The sequence below is a fragment of the Lycium barbarum genome, chromosome 4, assembly GCF_019175385.1.
Source record: "Lycium barbarum isolate Lr01 chromosome 4, ASM1917538v2, whole genome shotgun sequence".
Taxonomy (NCBI): domain Eukaryota; kingdom Viridiplantae; phylum Streptophyta; class Magnoliopsida; order Solanales; family Solanaceae; genus Lycium; species Lycium barbarum.
The window spans coordinates 143710815-143723318 of record NC_083340.1 but is presented as its reverse complement, the minus strand read 5'-3'; the positions used below and the strand labels follow the sequence as shown (position 1 = coordinate 143723318).

Sequence of the window (12504 nt, the reverse complement as noted above, 5' to 3'; positions counted from 1 at the left end):
CCTTAACCTAATTATATAGTAAATGGTCTTGAATGTAGATTTGTGGACTCAGGAAGATAGGCTTTGAGTTATAAGGAGAAAACGAGATATGTTAAGGTCGTCCCTTTTATTCTTTTGGCATGATCTTTATTGTTTGAACGAACAAGTAAGCGAGCAAGTTCCAAAGACTCCACTCTTAGATGGTGCAGGATTCATTGTATCCTTGATTCCTTACGTTCATGTTCATGTCTTCTATAGATTATGGTTATCTAGAGTAATCCTGAGTATAGCTTTCATGAGTCTATCATGCATTATATATATATATATATATATATATATATATATATATATACACATACAACTATTTTCCAACACCGTTCCTACATGGCCGGGCAGCACCACTAGTAGGCGGCATAAGATGATTATCGTCCCGGACGCGGGATTAGATAAGATATGGATCCAACCGTACGTTTCTCGGCACTATTATATGATATATGGATCGGACCGTACGTTCCTCGGCATTATTACATGATATATATTATTTTTACAGAGTACATGCATATCATATACCGCATAGGTATCTTCAGTCATACAGATGCATTCAGACTGTTAGTTTGTTATGAGTTTCAGATTCCTTTCATGATTCTTATTTATATATGTTGCTCTTTTGCCTTGCATACTCAGTACATTGTCTGTACTGACTCCCTTATTACTCGGGGGGCTGCGTTTCATGCTCACAGGTCTACAGATACAGGTTGGTGATCTATCTATTAGTATGTCAGCTCAGCGGATGAAGTTGGTGCACTCCTTTTGTTCCGGAGGTGCCAGGAGTCAGCATGGTCTTACGTATATACAGATATGTATATGCATATGTTTATGGGTATGGCGGGGCCCTATCCCAGCCATGTTATGTTATGTTTCCAGTAGAGGCTTGTAGACAGTTATGTACAGTCAGATGGTGTCCACACTTGAAATTGCATTTATTACCACGGTCGATTATGATAGTCTTACCAGCTCATATAGTATGTTCAGTATTTTCATACAGATGAGTCTTTCAGAGCAGTTGATATATGCATGTTCCCTATGAGATATTTTGAGTCACATGATGGCCCTACCGGCCCACCTATGTTCATGTTCATGTCAGATGTAGGTCAGGTGGTACTTGACTAGTACAGTTAAGTGCCCGTCATGGCCCTCCAGTTTGGGTCGTGACAGATTCCATGTGAATTGAGATACGAATCAAGACCTTTATATTCACCTCCTCCCTCAGTATATAGAGAGACAACTTTCCTTTAAAAAAATATCTCGAACCTCATTTTTGTTTTTAAGAGTGTACAACCAAATATATTTAGTGTACTGATCAATGAAAACACAGTAATATCATTTTTTATCAATGGAAAGGACAGGCGACGGACCCCACAAGTCACTAAAAAGTATCTGTAGCGGAGCACTACTAATTAAAGAAAAACAATTGAATGGAAAGCATTGAACTTTATTTGAACAACAAGAATTATAGAAACTAAACTTGTTTGATGATGAAACTGGTAAAGAAAATTTATTCAAAACAAAATTCAAGATTCTTGAGTGGGGATGGCCAAGACGACGGTGCTAGACTTGACGATGAACTCTTGCAGTGGTGACTTGAACAGTAGGCTTATTAACGGTGAAATTGGGCCATTCATGTAGTTCGTTCCTCTTTTGACCAGATACTAGCGGAATTCGCGTTTTCAAGTCCTTCACAAAGAAACAAAATGGGAAAAATTCAATTGAGGTTAGATTATCTTGACAAAATTTTGAGACAGAAAGAATATTTTGTTTGACAGCAGGTGCACACAAAGTATCAGTTAGTCTAAAAGCCTTGTTGGATGTAATTAATTCAGTAGAACCATGGTGAGTAATTGAGACTTTTTTACCGTCGTCCATAGCTATGCCTTCTGAACTATTTTATGCTTCAAGATTTGTAGGCTCTGTTGTGACATAATGAGTAGCACCGGAGTCGACAATCCATTGGTTTGCTGCAGCTTGGTTACCTGAAAGAAAATTTGCCTTTGCCTCTAAATGATTGTGAGACTGTGACCTGCAAACATTTGCAGTGTGACCCTGTTTGTTGCATAATTGATACGAACAAGATTATTGGTATAACGCCCTTGCGCGGGAGCATTTGTACTATTATCGGAACGCCTTTGTGAGTTGTTGTTGGGTCAACGAGCAGTGTGATTGTTGGAATTGGTGGGTCTATTATGAGTTGCCACAACGACAGTTATGGCAGTGGTTTCCTTCTTCAATTCCTCGTGTGTGAGAAAGAGCTCATAATCAATTAGTTTTGCATACAACTCGTCGTACGAGATGGCGAAATCTCTTGCCCGAATTGCAGCGGAAATCTCATAACTCTAATCCAAGACCACTCAGAATTTTCACTATCAACTTATTGTTGGTGATTGTAGCACCGGCAGTGGCGAGCTCGTTGCAGATAGAGCGCACTTGATGGAGATAATCGACGACTGGGCGGGAGTCCTTTGATAGACGCGCGAGCTGGTCACGAAGGCTAAATATTTGTGTTTGGGACTTGTTGGAGTAGGTTAGGTGCATGGAATCCCAAGAAAGTTGAGCAGTGGAGGCAGCGGCCACGGTTGCAGCAATTGTCGGATCGACAGAAGCCATTACGGCATTCTGGATCAATTGATCTTGGTGGAAGCAAATGTTGTATTCTGGGTTTGCCACTTCTCTACTATTTTGAGTGAGAGTTTTCGAAGGAGCAGGAGAAGAGCGGTCAAGATGGCCGAACAGATTTTACCCACGCATGAGCATGGAAATAAGGGCTTTCTATGTAGCAAAGTTATGGCTGCCAACAAGCTTTATCTGTAGCTGTGACACGGGATTGAACTGAACAACAACGTTAGATTCGCTACCTGTGGAATTCGCATTCCTTACGTTTTCAAGCATGTTAAGAGTGATTTTGTGGTGGTAGTCAGAGGATCCCAAAAAACTCGTGAGAGTTAAGAAGTGGGCTCGAATACCATATAATAAACTGAGAAACATGAAGCAAAAAGATACTTTTATTAATTGATGAAGAACTGAAATATATACACAAAACAAACTAACAAAGTCTCCTCCTACGGTGAAACTACACCAAAAATCAAGGAAAAGATCATGATGCACTCCTAAAATAATGGAAACTAAAATAACAGCCTATGCAGTAAATAATCTAGTAACGATGAAGAATAAGCAGTAACAACGTAAAAAATAAGCAGTAAAAACGTTTTAATATTATTTACTATAACAATAACAATTACGCTTCAATCACAAATATATTGAAACGCTGATGCAATTCTTCTTTTCTGACACAAATTAATAATGTACAGATGCTCCATTTTGATGCTGAAGATATAGAATACATGTACATAATTGCATTATTGCATAATCAGAACTATTTTTGGCTCTTTCTTCTTCTTTCTTTTCCCCTTCTTTAATACTTGTTTGAAGAATTCAACATATACTGGTTCCATATTATAGCAAGCTAGTGAGCAGTGTTCCAACTTGAAAGCTCAGCATTTTTGACAACCTTCGAAACACTCTCCAACACTTGAAAAGGTACTATGTCTCCAATAACAACAACCTTCTTGGTCTCCAAATCTACTTGGTACATATCCACCCCTGTTTGAATAAATTCATTAACTCAATTAGAACATCACTTAGTTTTATTACTAAATAACAAGGAAGTCAAGATTTTCAGTAAAGAGTTTAATTTTCAAAATATAAAGATATAAACATATGAATGAATCAAAAGGACTAAACATCTAACTATATATATGAGTTTTGACCATGTATAAATAATGTGATTTTTCTGCAAAGCACATTCGGATGAATCCTTTGCGCCCCTAATAAAGGCTCCTGCTACTGGGTATAAACTTTCAACTTCATTAGTTACAGAAACACTGCTATACATGTCGCCTCATGGGCAACATCTTAATTATACTATAAATTAAGAAATGAGTTAGAAGTTAGTAGGAGTATTTAATTTTTATGCGTCAATCGTATAAGAATTATTTATATCATCAAATTAAAGTGACGTGATTATCATGCCACTCCATTTAAATTCAGTTAAAAAAATAATCTACTATAACTGATTAAAATATATTAATAATGTACAATTTTTTTTGTACGTGTTGTCATGTCAGATTGTCAGTATCAATAAGGAGCCATTTAGACATGGTTTGAAACCATGTTTGGACATGCAATTTGGATATTTTAAGTTGTATTTTCTCTTATAGACATAAAACCTCACAAGTTGTGAAAACTATCAAAACATTCCCAATTCTTATACAATCTTACCAAATGAGCAAGTCATAATTCAAAACAAAATTAATGCGCTACTAGAAGGCCTTTCTAAAAAATACAACATCAATTGATCAAACTTTAGTTCAATAAAAACGAAAATTTAACATGAATAGTAATGTAACTACTATTTAATATAATCCTTCCATATGGTACGAACAATCTCTTCACGCCGAGCATGCATATTTAAATAATTGTTAAAAATATTTACCAACTTCTGTGTCTTTTTTTACAAAATATAAACTTATGGGTCAAGTTTTATATTTAAATTTTTTGAAACCATGGTTTGAAATTCCAAATCATGCCTTTTTGGATAATTTGAGGTTTCAAACTATGGTTTGAAATCGTGAGATAAAATGCATGTCTAAACGTTGGTTTCATCTCATGATTTCAAACCATGCTATCAAATCACATGTCCAAACGCGTACCAAGTTAAATGGGATCATAGAAATTTTAAGTAAGGTTAAAATCATGACCTTTCTTTGCATATAAACCAAGTGGTCAACTTTTAGCAAGTTTTCATGGTAGTCACTAATTAGAAGACACTTTGTACTATAAAGAGAGGAGTGATTTGACAATTAACATACCTTCCATTTTGGAGATGTGTTTCTCGACTTTCCTTGCACAACCATTGCAGTGTATGGAAACTCTTAGCACCACTATCTACAATAACGATAATACTTATGCTTTAAGTTCCAAACAAATTAATTAGATTCATGTTTCTATTTTAAAAAATGGTTCAATTACAAGGATTCATAATTGATTTCTTTAAAATGATATTTCCCATTAAAATCGGTCAAGTTCATATGCACAAATACTGTCTAGAGTAACTCGAAAGAAAATTTCAAAATAGTTTTTTTTTTTTGGCTAGATTGTCCCATATTGGTTGATAGAGACGAAGTTGTGTAAAGAAAATGAATCTTGCGTAAGTAAAAAGTATGTCATATTTAACCACTTAAACAGAAGGTCCCACAAGTCAATATTAGATTAGAACAAACATTGATGCTAAGTCCAAGTGATTTCATTGCCTTCTACTTATTATAAAAATGAATTTATATGTGTTGGACCCATAAAAAAAATCAAACTCACACGGGACGGGACGTATTAAAAGATTTTTTTTTTTGATGACATGGGAATTCGCAGCTGCTACACTTTGGGTGCGCACACGGTAAATCCAGCTCCTGTACAATAGCTCGCAAACCACACGGGAGAGGTAACCCGCACTAGACAAGCCTGGTGCGACGAGCTCGACCCAGAAGGCAAATCTCCTGCTATCGTAGGCAGGGGGTTTCGAACCTGGAACCTCCATTATGAAAGCCCCAAGCTCAACCAAACCAACTGAGCCATCCTTGCGGGTTTAAAAGACATATTTATTAAGTAAATAAAAGAAACATGCTCCCTCCTTTTCAAGATTAATTTGTTAGACGGGGATGGAGGAACATGATGGTGATAAAGATTTGAAAACATACCTTAGGCTTCAACTGGAAAGCCAGGGTTGGAGGTCCAACATTAATAACATCCTTCAATCTCACCAAATGCTGATGATCTTGATCTGAGGAATTATTATTCATGAGTGGCTTCTTTTCAAAGTCATCATCATCATGGCCTCCAAATTCATTGATGCAAAAACAAGATCCTGGTCCAGAAGAAGAAAGTGTACTAAAACAATCTAAAACTTTACCAAAATTGGGCTTCTTCATTCTATTTATATCCCTCTTCTCTTTCTAAAGCAACCAAAATTTAAAGGAAGTAGGAACTAGGAAGTGTAATATGGATAGAGAAAGTTCAACAAAAACCAATGAAGCTAATAAAGAAGAGAAGAGGGTCTGGACTCCACATCCCATTTTTAAGGGTCAGTAGAGGGTATGTAGCAGTTAAGACGAGGACACATGAAGACAGATTCAGTGTTCAAAATTTGACGGATTAATTAATATTTAAGGTTTTTTCGCACTAATCTCGTTTTACTTTTAAAATTATAGGTGAGGATTTTAACACTTGTCTTAAATTAGTAACTTTTTGTGTATATCTCTATGTTTTATGTTAAAAATATTGAGTTCAATTGAACCTAAACATATACATAAAGGAAAATGACCTTTCTGAAAATGACCTTTCTGACTGAAAGGTAGTCGAAGTAGGGAATTTGACATGTGATGTGGAAACAAAAGTAGTACACTTGGAGAGACAAAATCTCCAACATATTTAAGGGACTTCATGTGAGATTAGTTGTTTGGTACAGTGAGAACATCTATTTCATGTGACTATATACAAGTGAGAAGTGATAATTGATACACATCTGTTGAGATCAAAGTGAAATTAGATAGGAGACAAATAAGAGTAGGAGAATTAAAGAAGAATATCCACAAGCTTCATGCAATGTGAATTAAAGAAATTTATGGTGATAGGACACAAAGTATTCCTAAGCATCAAGTCACAGCATTGGCAGAACAAGAATATTTACCATACATTTCAAGTATGACCTATGAGATCATGGCCAGTCACTCAACCAAAAAAGGAGTAATTGCTAGACTTGTAGTTGTAGTCCTGTACAGTAAAATAGTAAGCAATTCAGTATGCTATATTAGAATAGATTTAAATTATATACACCGATAGTGTTAAAAAACAATAAACTATCAATACAGTTTAATTTGTTATAGCATGTTATTGCATTATATTATTTTTCCAATTATCATATTAGGCCTGTTATGACAACTTACATGTTATTGTAGGTCAGTTTAACCAAATAATGTAAAAAGACTTATGAATTGTAAATACATATAACTTGAACTCTGTTAGAATAAGCAAGTATACCATGCATAAGGTATTCTTTTAGGTGCATTGCTCGCTAGCTGGTCCTTTTCGTCTTGTAGCACCAAATTCAACTGATCGATCATAAAGTCCAAAATTTACTTCAAAATTATAGCCTTTCCTCCTCTCAAAGAAGATGACAAAATATTTTTCTAATGCTAAAGCGAATAAGCCGTCCAAAAGCAAACAATCTACTATAAAATTTTGTGGTGTCAGTGACTGGTGTTTTTATACATATAGATTTCAATAAGAGGTTATTTTTAAAGAACGTTACTCATGTCCCTCATCAGTTGTGTAAGCATTTTTAAAGACTCTAGCCACTATCTTAAAATTTTGTGTTAGATGTTCGGATTATTTAACATAATATGAGAACCGCACTCATTTCTCCCGCATATAAATCCCCTATAGAATCGAATTACATGTGAGGAAGGATAGTAAAAAATGTTGTATTCGTCTCTCAGTAACGGGATTTTCAAAGAAGTCTAAAATGGTCACATATGCTACTTCATCTGTTATATCTTAAAGGTCTAGGTTAATTGAATGCTTGAGAAATTATAACCCCTCTACAAGTTTCTCAGAAATGAAGTCACTAGCTCCATGTAACAAGAAATTGAGAGAGGCTGGTATCATGCATTTAATTTAACTATATATATAAGGGATGTATCTCTTCAGGGATAGTCAATAAAATTTAAAATATAGAGAAGATTAGCATGTCTCTGCTGAAGAATGTCATGCACAAATCAACAAATGATCTAAATTTTTTAGGACAAAAAAAAAACAAATTATTTAAGGGAAGCAAAGAGGGGAATATTTGGTGGATCGGATAAATAAACATATTAGAGACACTAGTTCAAGCAGGCCCGTGCTTAGCCCGGGCCCAAACTTAAAATTTAAAAGTTCTAAATTCAGTTATTGTATAATTTGAATCATACTTTTATTTCTGATATTAGATTTATGGTAGTAGCGCGTTAATCATGTTTTGTCGATAAGTTCTCATAAGAATCAAAGTTTTTTAGTCACATAATTGGATAATCTTTAAAAGTGATATTTTTTTAGTAAGAAGCAAGTTTGGAAGAGAATTAGTAAATAATAAAGGGACACACGTGATTCGATATACTACAAAGTAAAAAGATTTACAAGTAAATAATTATAACTGATCGAAGATCATAAATTGGGAACATTTGGCATTTCTATAAATTTGTGAGCATATAATTTCTTTAGCTATGGAAGAAATAGATTTCTTTTAAACTATGTAATATTTAAGTACACATGTATTAAAAAAAAAATTATGATACCTCAAACAACGTCAGAAAAAAGTAAGTTAATTTTGTTAAACATGAGATAAATAACTCATCAATTATATACCAACACAATTTCCCAATAAAAAGATTTGAATCGCAAGGTTCTTATAAAAAATGAATAATAAATAAGTTAGCCAATGATATTTAATATAAAGATCAAATTTCTTGTTAAATTCTAAAAGCCTCACGTTAAACAATTGAAGATTCTATAAGTTGTTAAGCAGAGAACTTTCATTGTTCTTCGGTGCAATACTGTACATGCTTTACTTAGGGTAACACTAAATATGCATATTGTATTATCCCTTTTTAAATAGTTACAACATGTTAAAAAAAAGGTAGCTAATTATATTGTCTGTTTCTGCTTCTCATTTTTCGGAACATCAATTTAGAACATCATACCTTATTTGATATTTTCAAAATTAAAAAAATACTACACAAAAACAAGATGCGGAGAATTTAAAAATAATTTCATAATGCACTGGGTGAAATGTATCATCTACAGAGTAATATTAAAAATTTTGTATAGTGACGTGTGGAATCTTCACAATTCACAAATTATAAGTATTTCTAAAGGGCCGAAAGTTTTTAAACTTTTATCAAATTGAATAATGGCAATTAAGTAATAAATAACCAAAGTTGGGGTAATATTGAGGCATATAAAGATGCACTATAGCGCATAGCCGCATATGACTTCACCTGGAAACCATTAGTTTGAGGGATTTGGTATTATCGAAAAAGGGCTTCAAAGTGCCTCTATTTACACCAACACACCTTAGTAGTTTGAAGCAATAAAGGGGAGAGATAGGGGTAAATTTAGAAGAGAGAGTTTTTTCGGTTGAGGAGCCTAGTTACAATCTAACTTGAGGACCACAAAAATTGTTGGATCATCCCTTATTACATATAGTAAAGTAATATAAGGGTCTACCATGAGTTCATAAACTGTGTCTACATGTACAATATTACTATAGCATAGAGTGAAGGCCGGAGTGTATTAAACTATTGAAGGGGCCATATTTAACACTGAGAGGACACTCTATTATTGGTTCTTTAAAAGTTTGTATGTGTCATCTCAATTCAGTGGGTGGGACTAGTCTCTACAGCTAATTGGTCCATGTGATAATGGTTCTTTGAGGAAGAAGACAAACTTATTCAAGAAAAATTTCACTGTAGATTCATGTTATGCATGTGTCTTTCAGCAAAACAAAGTTGGAAAATTTTGTAAGTGTTCTCCTTTTTTAGTCTTTTATTTTTCTAAAAAGGGGGTATAATATTAGCATCTACTAAAAGCAAGTGTCCCTTTAGAAGCTAAAAGAGTTATAGCTCTCTACTCCATATATAAAATGGGAGTAAAACATAGTTTCACTAGCTTTGTTGACTACCAGTTGTATTGCACTCACTACTAAAAAATGTGAAATTCAGAACGGACATTTTAACAAATTTTTGAAGGAAGCTCCGTCGAAATTTTACCTTTTTTATTAGTGACTTCTTCTAATTCTACTCATGTTATCAATTATGTGTTATCTACGGGAAGAGCAAAATAGAAACACGATTAACAAATATAGACATATTGAACTCATATACAAAGCTATGAAGTATTTCATAGGCAAATCTCTACATCCAACAAGTCAATGACTAGCTTGGTCTCCTCCTTGTATAGGTCAAGTGATTCTACAAAGATTTCATGTTTCTTGTGAAAAGGGGTCATATAACTAAAAGTATTTTTTTTGGCCATAAAACCAATCTCCACTGTATAAGAGAATGATCAATTGATCAGCTGGTTTTGGCTGGTGCATGGCCAACCCAAGAAGTTTGGGTCCATATATAGCCCTTTCAGAACCAGATCATAGCTCAATTCACTGTGGGCCTCATCATTTACAGATTCAACTTTTTGTTGGGCCCAGTGACCACTGGACATTATCTTGTCTAAATTGGGCATTCATCCCTTTTCTTTAGAGCTAAAATTATTCAAATAACTACTTTATTGTAGCTTCCTATCATTTGTAGCTATCCTTTTAAATATTACCATTTATAGTTATATTTTAATAAAATAGTGTATGTTTTTGCATGTATTTGTTGCCAACAAATACATGAGAACACAGTAAAAAAAAATAGGATCCTTGATTTTAGCCTTTAACGGTGGAGCTATTAAATTAGATATTAATATATATTTTTTTGATGTATTTTAGTGGTTTTTTTTTTGCTTTGATGTATTTTAGTGATTTTTTTGATGTATTTGAGTGATTTTTTTTTTCTATAATGTATTTCCGTGTCTTTTTTTTTTTTTATGTATTTCAGTGATTTTGTTTTTTATGTATTTTAATGATTTTTTTTTATGTACTTCAGTGGCTTTTTTTGATGTATTTCAAATACATTGTGTACATTCCAACTACATATGAAGCTAAATACATTCAAGTTTTCGTGTATTTGAATGGATTTCCACAAATACATTCAGATACAAGAAAAAATATTCAAATACATGACAAATACATTCAAAAACAGTGTGTTTGGCTATTAACAAAATACACTAAAAAATACAAAGACAAATACATTCAAATCTAGTGTATTTGTGAGATGTAGATTTTTTGAATGTGTTTGTATTTGGCTTGTAATAAATACACACAAAAATACAAAAGATACACATGGCCAGATCTGAGACACCACCACCAAAAACCCTAATCTGAGACACCAACACCACCAAAAACCCTAATCTCTCCACATCCACATTATCTTTTCCACCGCCATCTCAAATTCAGTGTTATCGCCCCCACCACCAAAAATACACACGGCCAAATCTGTGCCATCGCCGTTTGCATCTTCTTTTTTCTCGCCGAGTCTTCATCGCCGCCGTCTGCATCGTGTGCCATCTTAGGCCACTCAAACACCCGCCAATCACCGGATAGAGTGAAAAGAAAGAGAGGGGGGTGAGCACAGAGGGAGAGGGAGAAGAGAGAGAGGGGCGGCGCGGCCGTGGTGATGGTGGTTGAGAGAAGGGAAGAGATTTTTTAGGGTTTTGAGAATTGAAAAATCTGAAATGGGTAGTGATTGGGAAAAAAGAAAGATATATGAATTTGGGTGTGTATTTTTTATATAACTACCAATTGTAATTTAGAAAAGTTAATTAGCTACTAAATATAATTAAATAAAAGGGTAGTTAATATTAATAATTAGGTCTTAAAAGAAGTTATAATGAGTAAAAATTCCTTCTTTAGAATTACAGCAAAATAGATTTGGGTCATTTGCATGATTACCCTTCAAAGGCACTGGTCTTTGATTTTTGGCCCTCAAATTGGTGGTCTTTAATTTTTATCCTTCACTAAAAATTCCTTGGTTCGAACCCCCGCTTAATCAAAAAATTTTTTAAAAAAATCGCAAGATAGAATTTGGATTCGCAAGGCAGAGTTTTGCATGCAAAACTCTGCCTTAAGGCAATTTTTTTTTTTTTTTGTTTTTTACTTAGTTGGAATTTTACAAACCTCTGCCTTGAGGCCTAACTTCTGCCTGAATAGGCCTAACTTTGCCCGAATAGGCCTAACTTTGCTACAAACTTCTGTCTTTCAATTTTTTTTAATATTTGACTGAGCGGAGGTTTGAACCTAGAACTCATGGATTTTAAGCGAAAGACAAAAATTAAAGATTTCTAATTTAAGGGACCAAAAATAAAGAGCAATGCCTTTGAAGGGCATTCCGCACAAAAAAATGAATATATTTCACAATATACACGATCAATATATTTTAACATGTATAACAAGGAACATCCTTTCATTGAAATGTGCCCCCTTAGGCATTGCTAAATCGATACCTAGGATGATAGTAATATGGACCTAAACAGAGTATTTATGATATGTAACTTAAATAAACACCTATTGTTTTTAGGCTTCTAACCAATCGTAGTTACTATTTTCTTAATTACAATTTGTAGCTACTTTTTAGCTCTTTCGAGTGTATTTATGTGCATTTAAATGCACAGTTCCAAAATACAGTCAGTCAATACAGCTATATTTTACTTGTTTCGCGTGTATTCGGGTGTATTTAGATACACAGTTTTCTCCTTCGGAAATACAAAAGTACAAGCGAGTACAGAAAA

At 34.1% G+C, this 12504-nt stretch overlaps 1 protein-coding gene and 1 non-coding gene across 2 annotated transcripts; one reads left to right on the top strand and one right to left on the bottom strand.

The window, feature by feature from the left end:
- Window positions 1-3223: 3223 nt before the first annotated feature.
- LOC132638768 (heavy metal-associated isoprenylated plant protein 35) lies at window positions 3224-6190 on the bottom strand. The gene is made up of 3 exons (XM_060355542.1): window positions 5784-6190; window positions 4902-4977; window positions 3224-3633 (listed from the first exon to the last, which is right to left on the bottom strand). The coding sequence occupies exons 1-3, from the start codon at window positions 6012-6014 to the stop codon at window positions 3497-3499; spliced, it is 444 nt and encodes a 147-aa protein (XP_060211525.1). The 5' UTR covers window positions 6015-6190; the 3' UTR covers window positions 3224-3496.
- Window positions 6191-7781: 1591 nt separating this feature from the next.
- LOC132638868 (U6 spliceosomal RNA) lies at window positions 7782-7881 on the top strand. The gene has a single exon (XR_009581933.1). It is a non-coding gene; the product is annotated as a U6 spliceosomal RNA (small nuclear RNA).
- The last annotated feature ends 4623 nt before the right edge of the window (window positions 7882-12504 follow it).